General features: G+C 49.8%; 1 protein-coding gene across 3 annotated transcripts; it reads right to left on the reverse strand.

The window, feature by feature from the left end:
- Window positions 1-8,476: 8,476 nt before the first annotated feature.
- On the reverse strand, window positions 8,477-22,931 carry LOC125551650 (E3 ubiquitin-protein ligase At3g02290-like). Of its 3 annotated transcripts, none has more exons than XR_007302984.1 (6): window positions 22,624-22,931; window positions 22,202-22,477; window positions 21,261-21,666; window positions 20,799-20,908; window positions 9,356-9,470; window positions 8,477-8,847 (listed from the first exon to the last, which is right to left on the reverse strand). XR_007302984.1 is itself a non-coding variant. In XM_048714921.1 (6 exons), the coding sequence occupies exons 2-5, from the start codon at window positions 22,319-22,321 to the stop codon at window positions 9,362-9,364; spliced, it is 705 nt and encodes a 234-aa protein (XP_048570878.1). In that variant the 5' UTR covers window positions 22,322-22,477; window positions 22,624-22,931; the 3' UTR covers window positions 8,477-8,847; window positions 9,356-9,361. The 3 variants fall into 3 exon arrangements, 2 of the variants coding, with proteins under 2 accessions (XP_048570878.1, XP_048570879.1); XM_048714921.1 differs by having other exon boundaries at window positions 9,356-9,430; XM_048714922.1 differs by lacking the exon at window positions 9,356-9,470.
- Window positions 22,932-25,732: the final 2,801 nt, after the last annotated feature.

Consider the following 25,732-nt stretch of genomic DNA (forward strand, 5'->3'; position numbering starts at 1 on the left):
GATTGTGTGATCATTCATGTCTACCTTCAAGACATCATTCAAATGAAGAGAATTGGAAAGGTTCAAGGTTGATCAAGACTAAGTCAAGAGTGAATCAAGTTGATCAACTCACAAAGCACAGAAGATGTACCGAGAGGGATCAAGTGATCCCATGGTATGGTAAGAATTGTCAATTACGCTTTGTGTACTAACCCATGGTCTTTGTGAGAGTTCTTTGTGGGGTTAGGTTGCGGTGTGCAAGTTCAAGTGGAGCATCACGAAGAGATCAAATGCTTTAAGCTTGCCGTCCTTTGTGGTGACAATGGACTTGTGAAGATGTGCGGAAGAAAGGCTCACCTATAGTGGAGTATGGGGGAGCAATCAACTAGTCTTCATCGAGCCAACACAATCAAGAAAGGTGGTCCAACTTGAGGAAGTCAAGATCGTCATCATCTAGCTCAAGTGGACCATGTGCAAGGCAAAGGTTTGCCCTTGATAGGTTTTATATTTTACCGGTCTCATGATGGTAGTTGGGAGACCGGGTTATAGGATCGATTGCCGTACTATCAAGGGGGGCTTTCGATGAGTAGCTTGATCGTATCGTTCATTGAGAGCTCAAACCATTGCATCCTTGAATCATCTTTCTTGGTTCTTGTTTGGTTCTCTTTGAGAGTCTTAGAGCTTATGGTCATCTTGATGACAAGCTTGAGTTCATCGAAAACGGAGTTCACATGCATCTTCTATGATGTTTTCGATGTTGGAGGTTTTGCCGGTTCTTCTCGGTTGGAGGTTTCACTCCTCTATTTGTTGGCATACCTCCCCTGCCTCTTCTTACTATATCCAGTCGCTGTTTTGATGCTACTCGTCGTCTTGTTTCCAACAAGCTTGAGTTTGCTCAATTCGGAGCTCATATGCAGAAGTTATGGCAGTTCTGGTTTTCTTGAGAGTGGTTTTTGTCTGGTCCCAGCGGTAGTACCGCGTGCCCCAGTGGTAGTACCGCTTGGAGCTCTCAGCCGTTGTACCGCTGCTTCCGGGCGGTGGTACCGCCAACTTGCTCAGCAAAGTCTTGGGCGGTTGTTCCGGCCAGGCACCGCCCAAGTACCGGTCAGGCCTCTGTTTTGATGCGGTACTCGGGCGGTGGTGGCCCGGTTGGTCCGGTCGTACCGGTACCACCGGTGTCCGGAGCGGTTCTACCGCTCAGGACTTAGCCGCCTGAGCGCTCAAGGCCATGCGGTTGCACCGGCCCGGTACCGCTCGACTACCGCACTCAGGGGTGACTCCCTTTTGTTCCTATGCGGTGGTTGAGCGGTGGCTGGGCGGTTGGTCCGGTTGTTCTTCTCAACCGGTGCTACCGCCTGGTCGCCCGGTTGTACTGCCTGGTAGGGTTCTGCACGTATACTATGAGTCCCGGTTGTACCGGGACCAGGAGCGGTAGTACCGCTCGTGTGCGGGCTGAGCACATAACGGTTGGATTTTCCCCCTCCTATAAAAGGGGGTCTTCTTCCCCTTTGACCCCAACCTTTTGAGCTCGTGTTCTTCCCCCATTGTTGACCTTCTTTGAGCTTGCTAACTCTCAATCCCTCCATGGATTCTTGCTAGTTTTTGAGGGAAAAGAGAGAGGAGATCTAGATCCACATTTCCACCAATCACTTTCTCCTCTATGTGAGGGGAACCCCTTGGATATAGATCTTGGAGTTCTTGGTGTTCTCCTTCTTGTTCTTCCTCTCAATTTCCTCCCTAGCATTAGTTTCTCCGGTGGGATTTGAGAGAGAAGGACTTGGGCACTCCGTGTGCCCTTGCCATTGCATTTGGTGCATCGGTTTGAGTTCTCCACGGTGATACGTGGAAGTGAAGTTTGAGAAGCTTATTACTCTTGGGTGTTTGGGCACCCTAGAGCTTGTTCCTCTTGGGTGCCTTGGCGCCCTAGACGGTTGGTGTTGTTCGGAGCTCAATCATTGTGGTGTAAAGCTCCGGGCAAGCGTCGGGGTCTCCTATTAGGTTGTGGAGATCTCCCCGAGCAATTTGACAGGTACCGGTGACCGCCCCCAAGGGTTGCCAAAGTGTACGGGTTCGGTGACCGCCCCCAAGGGTTGCCATTTGTACGGGTTCGGTGACCGCCCTCAAGGGTCCCTTAGTGGAATCACGGCATCTTGCATTGTGCGAGGGCGTGAGGAGATTACGGTGGCCCTAGTGGCTTCTTGGGGAGCATTGTGCCTCCACACCGCTCCAAACGGAGATTAGCATCCGCAAGGGTGTGAACTTCGGGATACATCGTCGTCTTCGCGTGCCTCGGTTATCTCTTACCTGAGCTCTTTACTTATGCACTTTACTTTGTGATAGCCGTATTGTTTCTTGTCATATATCTTGCTATCGCATAGTTGCTTATCTTGCTTAGCATAAGTTGTTGGTGCACATAGGTGAGCCTAGTTGTTTTAGGTTTTGTGCTTGACAAATTAACCGCTAGGTTTATTCCGCATTTGTTCAAGCCTAAATCGTAATTATTTTAAAACGCCTATTCACCCCCCCCTCTAGGCGACATCCACGATCTTTCACTCTTCCCATCTGCAAATCGACGGCCAAACAGAGGTCACGAACCAGAAGCTATCTACTCTCCTACGCGTGTTGATCAAGAAGAACATCAAGGAGTGGGAGGAATGCTTACCCATCGCCGAGTATGCCTACAATCGAGCACGACATTCGACTATCGGCAAGTCCCCCTTCGAAGTCGTCTACGGTTGTAATCTGTTGTCCCCATTGGACATTCTACCGCTACCACTACAAGAGCACATGAACATGGACGCGAGTGCATGAACGAGCTATCTCAAGAAGGTGCATGAAGATACAAGGCAAGCAATCGAGCGTCAAGTACACCGCCTCGTGGCCAAGCTCAACATCAACAAGCATCCCATGATATTCAACATTGAAGATCTTGTGTGGCTTTGCCTTCGCAAGGACCGCTTCCCCAACGAACACAAGTCCAAGCTACTACCTCAAGCCGATGGACCACGCGACAAGTACACGGTGACCGATATCTTCAACATCAAGGATCTCTCTCCCTACCATGGTGATGAGGTTTTCGATCTGAGGTCAGATCTTTCCCAAGGGGGGGAGATGATACGGAGCATCCTACGGTCATCCCCATGGACCTACCTATGTCTCACCAAGTTCCAAGTGGACCGATGAAACGAGCATGTGCAAAAGCTCTTGTGACCGAGGTGACATCTCTCCTTAGTTATATTTCATATGACCCGCGTGGGACATGGCTACTACCTAAAGCCGGAATGTTATGTGTGGTTAGGTATGAAAAACACCCTCTCGGAGATGCTCGTGAAGATGGACAAGTCCCCAAGTACACGGATGAAGAGGACCGACGAAAGAAGATGAAGAAAGCTCCCAGGACCCGGACATCCGGCCCCAGCCCCGAACATTCGGGCCCTGGAAACTCCAGCAACAGTAGGAGCCCATCAGCTGACATGCTACATGGCCCGGACATCCGGCCTGGCCCCGGACATCCGGTGCCAGCCCCGGACATCCGGTGCCAGCACGAAGATCCGGCCCGACACCTGGACATCCGCCCCCCTACCTACGTCCAGTGCATCTGGGCCGAGGCCCATGTACCCCTTCGCCCCCTACACTATATATACTCCTCCTCTACCTACGTTTTAGGGTTAGCATTGTGATAGCTCATTTTGGAGATAGAGCTTTGCTCATTCACTTGTACCCCTACTCCATTGGAGACCAAGGCCTCCTCGGAGAAGATTCCCCAAGTGAATTCAAGACCCCCTTGTGGGAAGATCCTTCGTGGATTCAAGACCTCCTTTCTTCAAGGATTGAGAAGACCTAGTTCCTTTGTATCATCCCTTGTTGTCCTTGGATCTTTGTGACCTCTCTATGTATGTGGATTTAGCGTATGTGTGATCGGATCTAGTTGATTTGTGTGTTTTCTTCTTATGTGTTCTTCGTGTTCTTCGGGAATCCCCCTCCAAATCGTGAAAGATCGACCATTAGGGTTCCACCCTGCATCATAAGGGATTCTCTTCCACATGCTATTAGAGCTTGAGAAGAGAAGTGGTTCCCCCATGCTCCTCCTTCGCCGCCAGCCTCGCCATGCCACGCCTCGTCACGACGTGTCGCGTGTTGCTGGAATGAGCCGAGCCAAGCTCACACCTATGTGCTTATTTTTGCCGGCCAGGAACGGAGAGTCTTTGACAGGTGGACCACGATATGAAACGTTAGATCATGGGCTGTTGCCGACTTGGACATGGGTCCAACCCATGTCCCTCCACCCGGACGCGCCTATATATGTGAGGTGTCGGCTAACTGTAAGTGCATTAAGTGCCCCCTTAGTGGTTTTGGAGTATTGAAGACAAATAGGTTGAGGAACTAATGTGTTTGTGAGTGTACACAGGAGAAAGAGTCCCTAAAGATTTGGTTTAACACATGGAAGACTACCCCTAAAAATGGATTTCTTCGAGTGAAGAATTTGGTGATGAAATTGGTACGGCCTTTAAAGAAATTGATGTGAAGACTTTGAAGCTTGAAGACTTTGTTTTGTAGTTTTTTTCTTATTTGAGTCGTAGGAAAAATTGTATTGTTAAAGGGGGTCTAGGTGAAACATATTTCACATTTCCAAAGTGATGCTCAAACGTAATCAAACCTATACACACAAAAGCCGCTTCGAGTGAAGCCTTTGGAAATCTCCAGTACAGCTGACGCATTTGCTAGCGACGGTGACAAAGTTCATTTGGTCACTGACGAATTTGGCTAGGCTAAGGAGTTAGGAGTTCGCTAGTGTGATCTGCCTAAAAGTGAGGAAATTGAGTGCCCCGACGAATTTGAGAGTTCAAATTCCGACCGTTGCTGCGTCGCGGGCCAACTATTGAGTGGATCCTTATCCTAACAATGGTCGAATCAGAGGAGGGCATTTATGAAAATTCATGTTGGGTTTCCCCTTGGCTATAAATAGCCGCCCCCTACAACTACTTGTTGGTTGGCTGCTCCAAGAGAACTTGACATTTGTCATTTGAGAGCATCCCATCATCCGACGACTTTGAGAGAATCCTAAGTGAGGAAAAACCTAGAGCCAAAGTGATTGAGCATCACTAAAGAGATTGATCTATGTAATCCGACGCCTATTACTTTTGAAGACTGTCATTCTTCCAATAGGCATCAAGGTCTGAGTACACCAAGAGTCATTGTGGTGTACCGGTGAACAAGTTTGTGAAGGTTTTGGAAGTCTACCTTGAAGACTTAGCACGAGTGATTGGGCGAGGACTAGTGACCTTAGATCAAGAGGAATACGGTGAGGACTATGCGTCCTTTGAGTTGCGACTCAGCTACCTCAACCAGACGTATAGTTGATGTAGCAACTGGAACTGGTCTACCAAATTGCGTTGTCTTCATCGAGCCAACCTGGTTTCAAATTCCTCACCGTCCCTTACATTATTCCGCTGCTGAAGAATTTGTGATCTATGCTCTGACGAAGTTGAACTGAAGAATTTCATCACGCTATCTTTCATTTCCTCAATTCTTATTCCTCATGCTTGTATGATTGTATGATTGCATGTTCTTCACTCTTACATATCCTGGTTGCATGTACTCTAATTCTGTGATGACTTAGTTTCCCTTGCGTCTCTATTTCTTCACTTTGACCTTCGTCAAATTCTTCAAAATTTGACGAATTTCTAGAAATCTCCCATTCACCCCCCCCCTTTGGGAGATAACCTGCGCTTTCACTAACCCTAGCCATACATGAAACAAATCGCATCTCAGCCTCCACCCCCACTATCATTCCATTGATGTTGTTGCCGCCAGTGATCCCATCATGTCCGCTTCATACATGGTCAAGGGGAGAGCAGGCCTCAGAAACCCCGCCTCTCTAGATCTTGTACGGGAGAGGGGCGGTTAGGTTTTTGGGGAGCGTCTCCTACGCGACTGCTCGCCGCCGTTCGTCCACTTCCTCTACATCGTCCGCGTCGTCCCGTCATCATGTCCACCGACGCCGAGAAGGCTGCCGCCGAGAAACTTGAATGCCGACAAGAAGGCCGCCGAGGATGCCACTGCCGCCGCGACTTCTACCTAGCCTATTGGAGGGTATAACCCGTTTATCCTGCCCCTGCTTATTTCTGTGTTAGCTATACTAGCATTATATGTAGATGTGTCTACTGTTTGCGTAATATGTGTTTATCTAGATCGTAATCAATATGTTGTTAATTCTGTCAATACCATGTTCATGATCATTTCTTGGATTAGATTAATCAAAAAACTGCCTATTTACTCAGCATTGGCAAGGAGAGATCCTTGGAGCCGTTGCCCTTTGGAGGTGGTCGGGCGTTGGTTGAGACGTGGCTTTGTTGGTTAGTTTAGGGCAGACCCATTTGTGTTGGAGTTGTATTGGGTGCGTTCGAGATGTGTGGTGTTTACTTTTCACTGGTCTGTGGTGGGAGCTTGCCTAATTTCTTGTACTTTACCCTCTGCCTTCTATAAGAACAAGTATAATAAGATGATGTACATTGGTTGTAAGGCTTTAAATATTGTAGTTTTGCTGAGTTGATGGAAAGAGAAGATGAGAGAGAAGAGATGTGAGAGTGTCTGTACCGCTATCACGCACGTGTCCAACAACCCTGGCACACCCAAAGCCCTCTCCTTCGCCTGCGCACTTTTCCGCCCGAAGTGGTCAGCGCCGCATTCTGTCGGCCTAAAGCCCGTTGAAGCTAAGCTAGGTAGGCTCATCATTATAGGTCGATTAGCCGCTTGCCTGCCGGGAGGGGTGGAGTGGTGGCCTTCGTGGGACCCAAGCACCGGCGCCCTCCCATGCTCTATTCTTCCTCGCTGCCAGCGGTGCCCGTGCACGTGCGACATTGTCGTCGTGATGTCGGGGCGCGGCTAATGCGGAGCTAGCGACGTCTTTGGTGCCCTAGTAAAATTCCTCTACCGCCTCATCGATGTGAGTGAAGGCGGCTTCTTTCTCCGCCTGCAGGAGGCGGTGCCGCCATCGCTTGTGGCATATGTCACGGACGATGCGGTAGGATAGGAGAAGCACCTCCTGCTCGTCCATGTCCATGTGTGCCATGATGCCGGTGGCAAGTTGCTCGTCCGGACGTCGGTGCTCGTCGAGGAGGCGGAGGTTGTACACCTGGTCGGCCTGCGCGTGCCGGAACATAGACTGCCACTCTTCCAACACCATGTCAGTGTAGTGAGCTCACGCCTCGCCCATGGTGATGCCGGAAGATGCCGGCGAGGACGGTGGCACCGACTCATCGACGACCGCCTCTTCCATTGGCTCGTCTGCACCGCTCGCCTTCGGAGAGCTCATCCATTTGCCGAACTACTAACTGATGGCAATGCCAGTAATCTCCTTCTTATGTTCGGTCAACGGGCCCTCCCACAAGGCTTTGGAACTCGAGGCCATGGCAGGTATGGTGCCGAGAGGAGATAGGGAACGCAGGAGGTTGGATGCGATTGTTGTCGAACCTGGCATTTAAATAGCAGGCATATAACAGGCCATGCAATGGAGTGGTTAATGGTGGTGCAGACGGACGAACGAGTGACGGCCATATGCGAGGGCGGAGTAGGTTCCTCGCCAACCACACATGTTTAATGAACACGGAGAGACGACGCATGCACCGAAAAGCAACGTGGGCGATGATCTCGGTTGGCGCGCCGCTTCAATGTCGGATCCAAAGAGGTCGCATCCACTTTGGGACGGTACACTGCTTCAATGCCAACTGCAATAAGAGGTCGCATCCACTCTGGGCCGGCATGAATGCGACGCTGACCGCTCATACAGGAAAGTGTGCGTGCAAAGGAGAGGGCTTTAGATTGCCAGGGTTGTAGGAAAGTGTGCAGGTGAAGGAGAGGGCTTTGGGTTGCCAGGGTTGTCGGCACTGACCACTTCATGTAGGAAAGTGTGCCGGCAAAGGAGAGGGCTTTGGGTGGCCAAGAGAGGGCTTTGGGTTGCTAGGGTTGTCGGCACTGACCGCTTCATGCAGGAAAGTGTGACGACGAAGGAGAGCTTTGTGTGGCCAGAGTTGCCGGATCCGCTCTGGGCCAGCATGAATGTGACGTTGACCGCTTCATACAGGAAAGTGTGCGGGCAAAGGAGAGGGCTTTAGGTTGCCAGGGTTATAGAAAAGTGTGTGGGCGAAGGAGAGGGCTTTGGGTTGCCAGGGTTATCGGCACTGCCCCCTTCATGCAGGTAAGTGTGCCGGCGAAGGAGAGGGCTTTGGGTGGCCAGGAGATGGCTTTGGGTTGCCAGCAATGACCGCTTCATGCAGGAAAGTGTGCTAGCAAAGGAGAGGGCTTTGGGTGGCCAGGGTTGTCAGACGCATGCGTGGCGAAACGTGTGTGGCCCGGACAGATGCGGTTTGAGGGTCCATGCCAGTAGGAGGTTTAGAGTGTTGTAAAGATGTGACATAGGTCTGAAGTAATCTCCTGGACGGTTATCTCCGGCACGATTAGCAGACATGGAGCTAACACTACAGCAAGAAACAAGAGATTTCCACAGAGCCATGGGATTCATATGATTATTATATTAACAAATATCATCAACTTACAGCCTCCAAGTGACTATCACTTGAGAATCAAAACATGTCGCAACAACGCTGAGGCACAAACCAAGGGAACAAGTTTCCCCTGCCGGCCATTTGAAAGAAAAATAAAAGAAATAAATGTTTATATGCACCGTTCCAACATATCAAGAATTCCAGTATACTAAATAGAGCACGCTGCTGATTCGATACTTACAAAGGTGTATTTACAGAGTATTTGCAGGACTAGGTACCTATATTTTCAGGTTCCCATATGAGATGTTAATTCAAGACACTTAGTCCAGTCTGAGGTCTAAGTTGTCTCGTTGAACTCCATTTTCTGCACAGGATCACGATGGAGCACAAATCAGTTAAGAGTCAATACAGGGAAAACACACAGTGAAATAGATTGCGATGACAGCAATACACATCTATCAGAGTTTTTTACTACATCAAATCAGCAAAATCAGCTTACCAAACAACAAATGCGATTGTCCATTGTTAGTTTTAAAATTTTCTGGACTTAACATCAGAATTAGGTAGAAATTATTCAGCCCCAAACAACACTCTCCTTGCTTTCTGTATCTTCCAATGTAGATGTTAAATTTCCCTTCCCAGGAAAAATACCGATCATCCTAGCCGAAGAGGCTTAATAGTCCCTGTATAATTATGCAAGTATAAACCCGGCCCGCAGTAAGCTGCCTCGCACACACCATGCCTTGGGTTATGAGGAGGTTAACAAACTGAGAAATCCCAGACTATTAGCCGCCATATTTTTGGGTATTCTGATGCATGAGAACTATTAACAACCTATCTAATATGAGCGAGGAATAAGCTGAAAGCCTTACCCATATTTATGATATGGCACTTCCTAAAATTAGTGTTGTGGCGATACAGCTGCTTTCAGGTTCCACGTGTGGAACCTGCAATCAGGACAGTTTGCGGTGAATGGTGATCTGAACACTACATTAATATAGTAGGTTAATCATGTAACTGTAGTTTCATATCATGAATTTAGGGAAAATAAAGTAAAGTAACAAACTAGTAGAAATGGTGCATAATGCAATTAAAAGTTGGCCCTATTTAAACACATAATACATCACCTAAAGGAAGTAATACACACTTCCTGCAATGCCCACGCCGTTCCAAAGTAAACTTGGACTACTGAATCTCGTTGTAGAATAAAGTGCAACACCACACCACAATGGTACTAAGAAATCAAGTTACACCCTGTTGAACAAACTTCAACGAATAACCAGATGCTCCGTCACAATCATTGTATAAAGTAATTAGAGTCCTACCCAATTAAAAAGAGAACTACGAATGGTGAGGTCGCCCGATCCACCGCCACCGCTGTGTTGGGCGGCAACTTTCTCGTCGGCCTTCCTCGACGGCAGGACGGACTGGCAGCCCGGCTCGCTCTTCCTAGATCGGCCTGATTTCTGCTTTCTGCGGAATGGCGACGGCAAGGTCCAGGAAGGTCAACATCTACCGGCAGGGGAGAGGATTCAGAGCGGGACTGAGATGGTGTTACTGGATTGTGTCGTGCGCGTGGGTGGTTGTGTCTTCCTGGAGCGACGGCGGCTTACCTTGGCTCTGGGTGAACTCTCCAATACAGTGGGGTCTCCGAGCTCCGGATCAAGATTCGACATCCTAGCTGACAGAGCAAATTGATGAAGACGAAGCTGGTCAGTTAGAGGAGACATCGGTGCCGGTACAATCGGTCAACGCCCTGCTCTGATGTGAAGATCAGGATGGGTCCGGGGATCCCTGGTCGACGGTTGCTCGCCGGAAGAAATCAAAGGCAGAAATCGTCCAGGAATTCTGGGAGGACATGGGATTTCCCACCAAGGAATCGCACGTATTGGAACGTCGGGATTCCGAGTCACCATCATCGTCTTCAGGTCAGATTCATTCTGGTTCGTTTTTCGCCGATCAATTGTCGGATGGATGCAGGTCTCAGCAGGGGACCGTCGACGCCAAACCAACGGAGATTGCGAAGCCCGCTCGCCGAGGCGTGCCCATCCGCCCTCGGAAAGGGCCTCTCCCGCGGCCGAGACCACTGCAGCCAGTCGCGCTGGCGGTGTTCTGGCTGGAGCCGCCGGTGGCAACGAACGCGTCAATGGATGGAACTGCTGCAGCGTCATTGGACGAAACTGCCGCAGCTGCATGCTCCAATCAGGCGCTCCATGCGGATCGGCTAATCGATCATGCGAAGTCAGCGGCATGCATCAATCACGTGGACGCTGGATCCAATACTCTCACGGCGGCTGGTGGGCCACGAGTGCGTGCGACTCCACATTTGGGCCATACTCTCAGGAGGGCCGATCTGCTTCAAGGCTCAGGTCGCCCTAGTACGCGATACCCATCGCTCAGCCGCCCGTCCTCCCTGGTCGCGCCGCTTCACTCCTACACCGTCGTCCTGCGACAGCCGTCCCCGCCGATAATGGCTGGCCGAAACAACAACGCTACCAAAGGACCCATGCTGGCCAGGACAGCAACGACGAACCCGATGATCTCAGCAGGTTTTGGGGCTTCAAATGTCGTTCAGATGATCATCTCTCCAAGGACTGCATGGTGATACACTATTGTCATATTTGCGACAATTACAAGCACCCTATGCATCGTTGTCCTGTGCTCAAGCAACCAAGGCCCATTGCGTCGCTCGGTGGATGCGGTCTGGTAAACGCTATGTTCGTGCAGCTACCTGACTCGCTCTTCAAGGAACATCTAGCACCACCAACACTGCCGACTGCTCTGGTCACGATCTCTGGTGGTTCTTTGTGCGCTGCTGAGGTGGAGGTAGAGGTCACTAAGATCGCCTCGGTCCAGTCATCTTGAAATTGGGAAGCCGTGCCGCATGGAGACAATGCTTTCCTAGTTTGTTTCCCGTCCCTTGAGATTTTGAAACATGTGGCAGCTTTTGAAGTGAAGGTTGCATTCAGTGAATGGATAGCTGAGGAGGTCACATCCGTTCTTCCTTTGCAGCCTGTATGGGTTCACGTCACTGGCATTCCACCACCTCTCCGCCATTTCCTCGGTTTGTGGGCGGTTGGATCAGTTATAGGAGCCACACAAGATGTTGATTTGGTTTCTTTGCACCGGCATGGTATTGTGCGAATTCAAGTGGATGCTTCGGTCTCCTCAGATGTCTATGTTAAACTTAATGGCTATTCGCTTCGGTTTGCTGTGGAGGAGGAGGACTACGTCCCGGATGTTGACTTTATCCCACGTATTTGGGAAAACCATGAGGACGGCGCTAACCGGGATGAGGATATGCCTGACAGAGATGCTAGCAAAAGGTCTAAAAACGTCCAAGCTGTTGGTGAAAATACGACGTCAGATGCTCAAACTAGTTCGGCTGTTCCCATGAAGTACCCATGAAGTACGTACAGAGATCAGTACAGGCAGCAGATCTAGGTTGTTCGGCCGGCCGGACGTGAATGTGGCAGCAACGGGTTTGCTTGTAGCCGCTGCTGCTCACGTGAATAGTGGACCAAGCGCGGTCCACGGCTGCATGTGCCATACAGCCAGCGGCCGTGGAGGGCCGGCCTATGGCTCTCGGCTGCATGCGCCATGCACCACTCACAGAGACTGGCCCAGCCGCCCATACGAGCATGGCGCTCAAGGAGGCAGATGCTGCTGCCCCGATGCAGCATGCAGCTGCAGCACATGCTTCTGCCAAGGATTCGGCGCCGATAGAGCTGGTCGTGGGTCCTGTCGCGCCACCAGTCGCGTCACCGGCTCGTGCGGCTGTCGCCATGGTTCCACTGGGCTCAACACCTCGTTCATTCTCGCCAACCGTTGGGACTGTACGGACACCTTCGCCATTGTTAAAGTCTGCACCAACGGCTACTCTATCGACGCCGATGGGTACTATGTTTGGAGGCCTGACCACACCCCTTCGACGTAGTAACCGTCATTCCCTTGTTGCTGATGGTTCCTCTGCGACTGATGAGCACTCCCTTGAGAAGGCGATTGTCGTCAAGCCTTGAGGAATTTGGACCCCACGTCAGGTACCTCATCCGCTCAATCTTTTCTTTCCTTTTCAGACACTCGTATTACTAGTAGCTTAAATAATGTTGGTGTATCTATGGGAAAGAATGATAATGAAATTAATCTGTCGGTTGGGGCACTTAAACACTTGCAGATTGACCGTTTAAAGGTTTCTCCGAAGTGTAATAACGCCCTATCAAACCCCGAAACCCCCGAAACCGAGGACGATGATGAAGCGGATGCCAAATATGATGGTCTGCTAATCTCCCACTTGGTTGGTGAGGTTACCGAGGTGGGTTTAGATGATGCAAGACCCGTGTCAATGTTTTGTGACTTCACAGTGTCTTCGCGAAAATCTAAATCGCAGTCCTCTAAAAAGAAACAAAAACCGCCCAAGAAGGCGAAAAGTTCCACACCAATTCAGGTTTTCACATGAGGCATGTTTTGGAATAGCGGAGGTCTCTAAGACTTGGCTAAACATAAACACGTCGGTGATTGTGTGCGAGAACACAAATTGGATTTTGTGGCAATTTCCGAGGCTGGTAAATGTGACTCCCGCCCGCACGTCCTCGATCACCTATCAAGTGGTTTCGACTACACATGGCAGTCTACCAGCTCGTGGAAGGTCCGGAGGAATCCTTCTTGGGATACAGACCACGGCCATGGACTTGTTGGCTTTTTTCGACCGGTGATTTTTATATCAAATTTCACCTACGAAACAGGGCCGATAATTTTACATGGAGCCTGGTCGCAGTGTATGGGACTGCCCAAGATGAGCATAAATCTGCTTTTCTCCGTGAACTAGTGAACCTGGCTAAGGATAATCTGTACCCAATGCTTATTGGAGGGGATTTTAATATCCTTAGGTACCAGGAGAAGAAAAAAATAATGACCGCTTCGATACTCATTGGCCTTTCCTATTCAATGTTGTGATTGACAGTTTGGATCTTCAGGAGGCCTGTATGTCGGGGAGGCAGTTCACTTGGGCTAATAACCGTTCTGTCCTAACGTACGAGAAGCTTGATAGGGTTCTGTCCCGACGTACGAGAAGCTTGATAGGATACTCATGGATACCGAATGGAAGCTAAAATTTCCTATGGTAACCGCGCGAGCCCTAGAGCGAATCGAGGCATTATCGGATCATGCGCCAATCATTCTTGATTCAAATTCTACAAGCCATTCTGCCCGTCGCCCTTTCAAATTTGAATTGGCATGGCTGCATCGGGATGGTTTTGTAGACATAATCAAGAATGTTTGGAAGAGGCACGCCGTTGGTCGTACATCGATTCAGAGATGGAATTATAAAATAAGGGCCATGAGGCAACACCTCTCTGGATGGGCGAAACACACCAACGGATTGTACAAAAAAGAAAATCAGCACCTCTGTACCATCATTGATGACCTCGACAAAATTGCAGAGACACGCACCTTATCTTAACAAGAGATTGAATTGAAAAATCAATCTAATGAGAAGCTTGCCCGTCTATTGCGCGAAGAGGAGATCAAATACTACCAGAGGTCCAAAGCTGACTTCATCCTAATGGGAGATAGTAATACAAAGATACTTCCAATTGGTTGCCAATGGTCGACATAGGAAGAAATGTATTCATAGTCTCCAAGAGGATGAGGGGCGGATCGAAGGTCAGGAGGAGCTCAAAAAGTATATCACCAGCTACTACAAATCTCTATTCGGGGCGCCAGATGAAGGGAATGTCACCCTTGACGAGGCCCGAACAAATGATATTTCACAAGTCACGGCGGAAGAGAACGATATCCTCACGACACTTTTCTCGAAAGAGGAGGTGAGAGCGGCGGTGTTCCAAATGGAACACAACAAAGCTCCAGGCCCTGATGGTTTCCCCGCAAAATTCTATCAGAATTTCTGGGATATCATCAAGACTGACCTTTTGGAGTTGTTTAAGTGTCTTCATGCCGATCGACTTGACCTATTTAGGCTAAATTTTGGCAAGATTATTTTGTTGCCAAAAATTAAGGAGGCCGAACGGATCCAGCAGTTCAGACCCATATGCCTCCTTAATGTCAGCTTCAAGATTTTCACCAAAGTGGCTACAAATAGGTTAAACTTGATAGCTGACCATGCTGTATGGCCATCTCAAACGGCCTTCATGAAAGGAAGGAATATACTAGATGGTGTAGTAATCCTTCATGAGACCATCTATGAGATGCACTGAAAAAACATGAGTGGAGTGGTATTCAAAATTGACTTTGAAAAAGCCTATGACAAGGTCAAGTGGTCTTTTCTCCAACAGGCCCTAAGGATGAAAGGTTTCTCCGATAAATGGCGCCAGTGGATCCAAAATTTTGTAACTGGAGGTAGTGTGGCCATCAAAGTCAATGATGATATAGGTCATTACTTTCAGACAAAAAAAGGACTACGACAGGGTGACTCCATGTCCCCAATGTTATTTAACAGTGTTGTTGACATGTTGGCTATTCTGATTGAGCGCGCCAAGCAGGATGGACAGATTGCGGGAGTAGTGCCGCACCTTGTGGATGGTGGCCTCTCTATTTTGCAATATGCCGATGACACAATTCTTTTTATGGAACATGACCTGGACAAAGCTTGAAATCTGAAGCTCTTGCTCTCGGTGTTTGAGCAAATTTTGGACCTCAAAATTAACTTCCATAGAAGCGAATTGTTTTGCTTTGGAGAAGTCGTTGAGGCGGCGGCCGATTATGCTGACTTGTTTGGTTGCGCACTTGGCCAATTCCCGATTAAATATCTGGGAATACATGTGGAGGAGCGTCTAGAGAAACGGTTGAGCAGCTGGAAAGGAAAACTGCTCTCAGTTGGAGGTCGGCTGGTTTTGATTAACTCCGTCCTCACAAACATGGTTCTGTATATGCTTTCTTTCTTCCAACTCCCAAAAAGGGTCCTACAAAGACTAAACTACTTTAGATCCAGATTCTTTTGGCAAGGAGATGGTGAAAAGAAAAAATACAAGCTGGCCAAATGGAGCGTGGTTTGTAGGCCTAAAGACCAAGGTGGCTTTGGAATTCATGACCTTGCAGGTCAAGAATGAGGCCCTTCTCGGCAAATGGCTATTTAAACTTCTTACTGGGAATGGTGTTTGGCAAACCATGTTACACAACAAGTATCTAGGCCAAAAGGCGGTTTCTCAGGCATACTGGAAACCTGGTGACTCGCACTTTTGGGCTAGCCTAATGGCGGCAAAGAAACATCTATTTCGCTTTGGGTCTTTCGCAATAAAGGATGGGTCGGAGATTTGTTTCTGGGAAGACATCTGGCTAGGCAATGCCAGCCTCAGAGAACAATATCCAGCCTTATACAACATTGCTCGTGAAAAGAGTAATACTATTGCGCATGTGCTCGGTTCTTCTGTCAGCGCCCCTACCGCTGCTAACCCTGAACCAGTCGCCGACAAGGGGGACCCAACCGGCAGCGACTCCATCGATGCCTCCCGACCCACCAGGATCAGGCGGCCCAACCCAACCAACAATGGGCCGCAGTGGACTCGGTGAGCGCACGCGACCACCCGGCTACTTAAGGTGTCCCCCACAAAGACTAGGTCATCTAGTGGATCAGAACGGTGGCGGCATTGTTCCTCTCGAGTCCCCGATCCCCTTCTTCCATTCTTGTACCCGAGCTTGTAATCGCTACCTAAGACACGAATTCGTGAGTTAGTGCAATAGAACAAGAGCTACACTAGTGAGATCCTAACATCTGGTATCAAAGACCACTCCCACCCCCTTCCTCCGCGTCGATCTAGCCCAGTTTATGGAGACGAGATCCCTGCGCCAAGCGCGATCTCGACTCATCGCCATGGATTCGTCCGTACAGTCGTCCCTGGAGCACCTGGAGACCACCCTCAAGGAGCACACCGCCGCGATCCAGGCTTCCAACGCCAAGGTCGACGACCTCATGGCGTGGCGCCCCGATCTCGAGCGACACGTCGGCGATCTGACCGACCCGATGGCGGCCCTGCAACACGCACCTCCACCCCCACCGCGCCCGGAGGGCGCATCGCACCAGGCGCTAGCGATGAGTCACCATCCGCCTGCGACGACCGGTACCCACATCGGGACCGTGTTTGGCGCGGCAGCAAACTCGCAAGGGCCCGATGGCCACGACGTCTACAACATCACACGAGGGCTGCCCGCGGCGTCCTTCCAGACGCCGCCGCCGCTCCCGGCAAACGATCAGTCCGATGCCCCCTCATCACCCCTGCCCTTTCCCCATTCGCGCATGCCAGTCAGCTACTCAGCGGCTTAGGCCAGGCACACCCATCCATCCAATTCCCCCAGTTCGCATGAGATAACCCAAAATTGTGGAAAACTCTCTGCGAACAATATTTTGCTATGTTTGCCATCCTACCATCTTCCTGGGTGCCTATGGCCGCGCTGAACTTCTCTGGCTCCGCATCCATTTGGTTGCAATCTATTCAGAAGCGACTTGCGGATTTCGATTGGGAATCGTTTACCGCTCTTTTGTGTACGCGTTTTGGGCGTGATCGCCATCAAACATTGATTCGTCAGTTTTACACCGTGCGCCAAACATCCACGGTCGCAGGTTACATTGAGCAATTTGAGTCATCATTAATCATCTCAGCTCTTATTCTGACACAATTCACCCATTTTATTTTCTCACTCGTTTTGTCGAGGGGCTACGGAAGGATATCCATGCGGTGGTCTTGGTGGAGCGACCACCAGACTTGGAGCATGCGCGCTCGCGCTCTTACAAGAAGAGGTGGCGGACGGAGCGTTTGGCTCGCTGTCGCGACCACCTAAGGTGCACTACAGGCCGGGCATAGCGCTGCCACTACCTCCACCTCCACCGCGCCCAGTTCCTCCAAGTGGCATCGTGGATCGTCGCGGCACTGAGGCGGCGCGTGCGGACACGTCCAAAGGTGAATACGCTTCGCGACTACCGCCGAGCTCGGGGTCTCTGCTTCAAGTGCGGAGAGCGCTAGGGACAGGACCACGTCTGCCCCACCACGGTCCAACTCCACGTGGTGGAGGAAATGCTCGAGCTCTTCGGTGTGGACGTCGAGCAAAACGAGAGCACGGTCACTACCTCAACTTGTGACACCGCTATGGCCATTTCTTGTTCGGCGCTGGACGGCAGCGTCTCACCCAAGACCTTCCAGCTCCTCGCCACTATCTCCAGCACAGCGAGTTCATCATCCACACCGACCAATGGCGACCCTATCTCCAGCACAGCGAGTTCGTCATCCACACCGACCAAAAAAGTCTGATACACCTGGAGGAACAACGCCTTTCCACTCCCTGGCAACAGCGCGCTTTCACCAAGCTCCTGGGTCTACGCTATACCATACGGTACAAGGGTATTCAAAACACCGCGGCAGACGCCCTGTCGCGTGCGGGTTCCTCAGAGATGCTCTCTGTTGTCACTTCCTATCAACCAACTTGGCTTGAAGATGTAGTAGCAAGTTATAACTGTAACCCTCAGGCACAGAAACTGCTGGAGCAACTGGCTGTGAAGGAAGGCCCCAAAGGCCGTTTCACTTTGCAGAATGGGATTCTCCGATTCCGTGGATGTATTTGGCTGGGAGGCTCGACCGCACTACAGCAGAAGATCATGTCAGCATTTCATGACAGCCCCCTTGGCGGGCACTCTGGATTTCCTGCAACTTTTCGATGCATCCGTCGTCTTTTCGCGTGGCCCAAAATGAACACATGTTCTGCATTATGTGCGTTGTTGCCCAGTCTGCCAGCAAGCCAAGCCGGACATAGCAGCATCCCCAAGTTTGCTCCAACCCCTACCGATCTTGCAACAACCCTGGGAGATGATCACTATGGATTTCATCGACAGGCTTCCGCAGTCCGGTAAATTCAACAGCCTTTGGGTCATTGTAGACAGGCGCACCAAGTTCACCCACTTCCTTCCCCTGGCGCATCCCTATACTGCACCCAAAGTTGTGCTCCTCTACATGAACAGTGTCTACAGGATCCATGGATTCTCAGCTTCTATTGTGTCGGATCGCGATCCCGTCTTCACCAGTCACTTCTGGTAGGAGTTTTTCAAGTATGCTGGCACGAAATTGAGGCTGAGCATGGCCAACCATCCGCAAACGGACGGGCAAACAGAGCGAGTCAATCAGTGTGTCGAAACTTATCTTCGTTGTTTCGTGCATGCTTGCCCAACCAGATGGAGCCACTGGATACACTAGCAAAGTTTTGGTACAACACTTCATATCATTCCAGCATCGAGATGTCGCCGTTCAAAGCAATGTTCGGGCATGAACCAAGGCATTGGGGGATCACTTCTACAGGTGAGTGCACCGTGCCGGCGCTGCATTCTTGGCTGGACGAGCGCGCCGTCATTCAGGACCTGCTACAACAACACGTGAACAGAGCGCAGCAGCACATGAAGGCCCAGGCGAACAAACAACGATCTCCATGCACTTTCTCTGTGGGCGACTCGATCTACCTCAAACTTCAACCCTACATTCAAACTTCAGTCGCCCACCACCAACCACAAACTGGCATTCAAGTACTACGGACCGTACCAAATCATTGCCAAGATCAACGATTCGGCCTACAAATTGGAGTTGCCGCCTCAGGCTCAAGTGCACCCTGTCTTCCATGTGTCCCAACTACGCCACTGCCTGCGCCCGGGTACGCTGTCTCAAACTGAACTCCCGCGTCGTACTGATGCTCCTGTGGTTCCTGTCGCAGTCCTCCAGCGGCGCTGGCGCAAGAAAAATGGTGCCATGATCGAGCAGGTTCGTGTGCGCTGGTCCGACACGTCGGCCCTGGAAGACACCTGGGAGGACCGAGTGGCGCTACAAGCCCGTTTTCCAGCAGCAAAGGCTTGGGGGCAAGCCTTGTCGCAAGGAGGAGGGGATGTCAGCGCCCCTACTGCTGCCAGTCACCGACAAGGGGGACCCAGCCGGCAGTGACTCCATCACTGCCTCCCGACCCACCAGGATCCGGCGGCCCAACCCAACCAACACTGGGCCACAGTGGACTCGATGAGCCCACGCGACCACCCGGCTACTTAAGGCGTCTCCCACGAAGACTAGGTCATCCAGTGGATCAGAACGGCGGCGGCATTGTTCCTCTCCAGTCCCCGATCCCCTTCTTCCATTCTTGTACCCGAGCTTGTAATCGCTACCTAAGACACGAATTCGTGAGTTAGTGCAATAGATCGAGCTACACCAGTGAGATCCTAACATCTTCACCGCCGAATATTTCGTTCAGGCGGGATTTGATTGGCCCCCGACTTGTGTCATGGCATAATCTTTTATCCTGACTGGATTCGATTAACCTGACACAAGGCCGGGATGTGTTTCACTGGATCCTTACAATATTAGGGTCTTTCACAGTAGACTATGTACTGTGCACTCACGCACACTGAGGTACCAGCGTGTAATAATAAGAAAATTTGGAAGTCTAAGATTCCACTAAAAGTGAAAATCTTCATGTGGTATTCTTCGTAGGGGAGTTGTGCTAACCAAAGACAACCTCGCACGGCGCAACTGGCCAGGAAGTAAGAAGTGTTCTTTTTGTACTCATGACGAGACAATCAAACACCTATTTTTCCAATGCAAGTTTGCCCGTTCTACGTGGTCAGTCATCCAAATAGCGTCAAATTTGTATCCGCCCACAAGTGTTGCCAATATTTTTGGTCATTGGTTGGACGGTATTACAAATAGGTTCAAAACGCTAATCAAGGTGGGAGTGTATGCCTTAATTTGGTCCCTTTGGCTATGTAGACATGATTTGGTTTTTAATGACAAAAATGCTTCTCCTCTGCAGGTTATTTTCCGGTGTACGCAGTCGCTACGTACGTGGTCCATGCTACAACGGCCAAAGTACTAACCGCTGTTCATGGCGGTGTGTACGCGATTGGAGCATGTGGCTACGGAGGTTTTTTCCCAACATGGGTGGCAGCATAACCTACAGATCGATCCGCCACCCCCTTCGACATAGGCATAGTGTCGGTCTATAGGACTCTACTTGTTGCCGATTTGCCGGTTTTTATTTTATGAATTTTTGTCAGACTTCTGGATTTGGCTGTGTGCATCCTAGTTATGCAGAGGCCGGGTGTTACTCATAATGCTTTGTATCCACTTGATGCTACATTTTGAGATAATAAAGTCCCCCTTTATCGAAAAAGAAACACAGAAATACAACACCTTAAATAAGTAAAATGCAAAGGCATGTCCTGTAATGTCAACACTGTTCCAAAGTAGATATGGACTACTGACCTCATAGTAGAACAAAGTGTAACAGCATATGGAAATAGTAATAATAGATCATTGGGACAAAGAGCTAAAACCAAGTTACCTTTCCACAAACAGGGCATGCCTCACTTCTTTCCATCCACTCATAGATACAGCCAAGGTGGAAGTGATGTGAGCACTGCATTACTATCCTAGGATTCTCCGAAGTATAATCTGCAAATTAGATAGGTAATGGTCTATCAGGTTATCTGATTTGGGAGTTTATTTCAATTAACCAGCATAAACATAAATTTACGACACATTTGAATAATTTATTTAACATCCACGGTGTTCTAAAGCAATGGAATATGTATAGAATGATTGGGTTACCCAAGAAATTAAATTAGTGCCACAAAAGTTCAGAAAGATGAATCAGATTCGGTCATGCAATATAACATAACTAATGCTTATTGTTTCTAGACTGCTCTACTTCAAGTCTTGCTAACTGTATGAAACTAATGCGCTGTACAAAACTCACTTGACATCTTCCTGGTAGACTAATATACTGAAAGTTAGTGAGCATTACCTTCAAGACATGTTGGACAGACATCTTCATCTTCAGTAGATGGAGAAAAGTAGGTGAAATAATTTCCAGATTCCTTTCGGGACAACTTATCTCCGTAAGCAGAGCTGCTTCTTTTCATTTTTGTGTCATAGTTTGTTTTACTTGGCTTGTCGACTGAACTCATCGTTTCTATTTCCTCATCATGATTTGGTCTGAGTGGTTCTGATTCCTCTGGTGAATGGCTTGAAGGATCCTGCCTTGATGCAAACCAGTCACGCAGAGGAGGGGAGAATCTAGGATCATCATATGGCAGTGGTCTTGGAGGTGAACGATATGTATCGAATGAACTTTCAGATGAATCAAGCGGGGTGGCTTCTATAGCTTGAGAAACAGAGTGGACCGTTCCAACTCGGAATAGAACAGTGTACTGAAAAAAGGAGATACAAATGTAATGGTTTTGTGCCTGTATAATCTCAATTCATGTTAAAGTAATTAACTTATTACAAGGGACAGAAAATTCAGCAGGTGAGTGGAACAAGAAACAATTTGCAATGGTTGTGTCATGTTTTTGGTTTCTTTCAGCTATCATTCACACCAGGTGTTCACCGCAAAAGGCTAGTTACTAGAGAACTAAAGGTTGTGTATAAACAAGGCGACAGTAGTTAACTAGATACTTGTTGATTTGTTCTTTCTTGTGCTCGTACAATGAGATAAATCTTGCCCGAGACTCCATGTAATCCGACAGAAGAGCACATTGTTACCATCGAAATCAGTATAATGATATCCAATACAGATGCTTAATTACTTTTGCACATCGGGTTGTGCTTAACAAAAAACAGAAGGATGTGTACTTGGACGTTAAAAGATTGTGATCTTCTAGGACCAAAATTAGAAGTCAGCCATACGAACTAATCTTTATCACACCAACCCTATGGCAATCAAGCAACGGGGACGAGACTTACAGCGTTGATCAGCTGCTGGGTAAAACACCTGAGGCACATGCAGTTCCTAAACGCACCAGAAGTCTGGTTGCCATGGCGGTCGGAGTAATCGGCTTGCAAACACGAGCAGAAAGCTCCCATGACTCCCCAAGAAAAGCCCTGAAAAGAACTCCACGAACCAAGACCCTGCAGCCGACGGGCCACCTACAGGGTACCAACTCTTCAAAAGTAGCAGCAAATCGGCCCCCGACGCCAGCCTCTTGGCTACTCTGGGGGCAGGGCTCCTGGAAACGATACCTGCCAATGGAGGCAAATCAGGCCGTGCGAGAGAGGATCGATCGTATCAGTGGAGAAATGTCGTCCAATCCGATGACTGAGCTCAACCCCCGAATAATTTTTGGTGGAAACAGACGGGTAGTAGGAGTAGCATTAGCTCGGGATACCTTGGGTAGGTTATTGGAGAAGAAATATCCGGCGGAATTCTCGATTGCCCACGGAGAGCCAATAATCGAAGCGGACTAGGGCTTGATTACAGCGAGGGACAGAATCGCATCAGGCCGGCGCTTCAAGGGCATGAGGAACGGGTAGAGGAGGGGGGCGTCGGAGGAGGCGGCGAAGACCGACGGCCTTGGCTTGGCTTGGCTTGGAGGCGTGAGGAGGATGAGGAGGCGGGGGTTTCGGCGACGCGGGGCAAAGGGGATTGAGGGAGGCGAGAGACTTTTGTGGGACGGAATCGAACAGTGCACAAGGAGAGGGACGGAGGTGCCCAAGTGAGGTGCTGACGGGTGCCCAGGAAAGTTACAGCTGGTCAAAAGTATCATCGTCTCATGAGACGTTTGCTCAAAAATGCGTTAGGTAGTTAAGAAATGCCATCATATTATTAGATGTTTGCTCAAAATTCCATTAGACATCGACACTGGCAGGTCAGACCCGTTAACCATGTTATATGATTAAAATATTTTTAGACCATATGTCAGCTCTATCTGTTTCACAATGATAAATGTGAGCCTCACTTGTCAGGAGTAAGCAAGTAAATAATTTTAGAGAAAAATAAGATGCTGTTGGGAATCGAGTGGGACCTAAGCTTTATCATAGTGAGATAGAGGGAGAGCCTCATTTGTCAGCAGTAAGCAATCAAATAATTTTAGAGAAAAATAAGATGTTGTTGGGAATCGAGTGGGACCTAAGCTTTATCATAGTGAGATAGAGGGAGAGCTGACATGTTGGTCCATGGGTATTTTGATTATTATAATATATAGTAAATGGGTTTTGAGCTAACAGTAATGATGTCTAGTGGCATTTTTTAGCATTGTGTATAAAGGAGCGACGACATTTGTGAGCAGTTGAAATTTTTAGTGACAAAATTATCAATCTTTTTTTGTTTTTGCCATATGAACATAGCACATAATTTTTGAATTTGCCATGTTTTGAGCATTGTGATGAACTAGCGTGTCACCATGATGTGTTCCTCGAGTATCATGGCAAATACTCCAGTTTGTAAGCATGTGGCAAGTTTATATACATTTTTCTACCATGGCAATTTGACACACAATTTGCCTAAACGTGTTTTTTCACATTATGGCAAGTAATGTGTGTGCATCATGGCAATTTTAGACACATTTGCTGTATCCAGGATTGGTTGTGAGGGTCTTTCCCCTCCCCTCCTTCCGCGACGTTCCCGCGAGCGTCCGGAAGGCTAAACCTAGCGTCGCCGCCCACCCTCCCCTCCTCCTCGCCGCCGCCAGGGGGCGCGAGCGGGCGAAGCCCGGTCGTCGCCGGCGGCGGCGAGGTCCTCTTGTCTTCTCGCGCGGGGGGAACGGTGCGGGCCGGATCTCTCGGGCCGGGACGAGGTGCTCGTTGCCGGGCACGGCGGCGCAACTGTGCTCCGGCGTGGGCCAGCGACGGTGGCGTGGCGGCGGCGTGACAGGCGGCATGGAGGCGGTGCAGGCCGGTGGGTGGTGTCGGCGGCGGCTGCTCCCCTGCAGCGCCCCGACGTCGACTCTGGCGCTGCGGGTCGAGCTCGATCGGGTCGCGGGCGGCCCTCTCTCCGTGGCTCGGGTGGGGGAGGGGGGGCGGCGCGGCAGCAGTGGCGGTGGGCGTCCCCTTTCAGCCGGGCCCTTTGCGGCAGGACGGCGGCGCTCGGCACGGGGAGACCTTCCTGCTGGCTTCCCTTAGGCGCGGCGGCGGCCGATCTGGTCCCCTTCCCCTTCTTCGGCGTCCAGCGGCGACCGGTGCGCCCCGGCTAGTCCGGGCCTGTGGCTTCAGGGGCGAACATGGTTTCGGGGGGAGGTTGGCTGGTGGACGGGGACGCCTCCGTGTGCCCCGTCGCCGATCTTGGCCTTGGGCTGCTCCGTCACCTCCCCCTTCCCCCGGACCGGCATATGGTCGTGGTTCCTCTCGTGGCAAGGTGTCCGCCGGTGGCTTCAGAGTCGGCTGGGGGCGTAGATCTGGCCAAAGGTGTGCTCTTTGGTGGCTGTCGCGGTGGTCTGGTGGCAGGGCGGCGGTCCTGGCGGTGGGAGGTGCGTATGTCGTGGGCGGACTGCGCGTCTCGGTTGCGGGCACACAAGCATGGCTGCTTGGGCGGCATGGCTGCGAGTGGTTGGCGGATCGGGGATGCGACGAAGGGTTTGAAGTATCGGGGTTCATCACCTGTCCAGTTCGTGCACTGGCCGACGGTGGCGGCGTTCGCGGATGTCGTGTTCCTCCTTGTAGGCTCCGTCGTTGTGCTCATTCTCCTTCGTCTCGCTCCGGGTGAAAACTTGATCTGAGGATCGGACGGTGGCGACGTTCCGTGGTCGTACTCTTCTTGGAGGCATCGTCTTGGAGCCCTCGGTCCGGCGTGGTTCGTCACATACCCTCCCGAACGATTGCTCTTGGTGGTCTCCGTCGGCGCTAAGCGGTTCCTTGTTGCACATCTTGTAGGTGTTTGGTTGTCACTGAGGGTGTGTTTCATTGCCCGGCTTTCTTGTATCTCGCCTTGGGTTTGTATGGTGTGCGTTTGTATCGATGCTTTGGATGTAAATGGTTGTTACTTTATAATATAAAGCGGGGGAAACCCTTTTTCGTATTTTAGACACATTTTTTGTTGCCATGGTGTGTTTTTGCATCACGCCAAGTGGTGTGTGCATCATGGCAATTTTATTCACGTCTTTGCCATGATGTGTTTCTTTAGGATCATGGCATCATACCATCTAGTTTTCTTTGTTTTTTTTCTAGGGCTGTATTTTGTTTGAATTGGACCATGGAAAAAAATTGTATTCATCTTGACATTTTTTATTCTAGATTCCATGGCAAATTCACTCCATCATGTCATTTTCATTTGTAGATACTATTGGCAATTATCGGACATGCGGCAAATTTATCTTATGTAGCTTGGCAAATCCCTAATTTTGCCTTGTTTCTGAGAAAACAAAATTCCTACAGAATTTTTCATGCGCCCATGGCAACTTCCTAATTTTTCATTAATAGCACGAAATTTTTATTTTTAATGTCATGGCAATTTTATTAATTGGATCATAGTAAATACATTAGAGTTACCATGGCAAATTAAGT

This window comes from Triticum urartu, chromosome 4 (genome assembly GCF_003073215.2).
Source record: "Triticum urartu cultivar G1812 chromosome 4, Tu2.1, whole genome shotgun sequence".
Taxonomy (NCBI): domain Eukaryota; kingdom Viridiplantae; phylum Streptophyta; class Magnoliopsida; order Poales; family Poaceae; genus Triticum; species Triticum urartu.

Bases quoted from the DNA above. Each gene is read 5' to 3' on its own strand.
- LOC125551650 (XM_048714921.1), bottom strand. From the start codon at position 22,321: ATGGGAGCTTTCTGCTCGTGTTTGCAAGCCGATTACTCCGACCGCCAT. The intron at 21,667-22,201 runs GTAAGTCTCGTC...TCCTTTTTTCAG, and splicing joins CCCAGCAGCTGATCAACGCT to TACACTGTTCTATTCCGAGT. The intron at 9,431-20,798 runs GTAACTTGGTTT...TCCTGATTGCAG, and splicing joins CATGCCCTGTTTGTGGAAAG to GTTCCACACGTGGAACCTGA.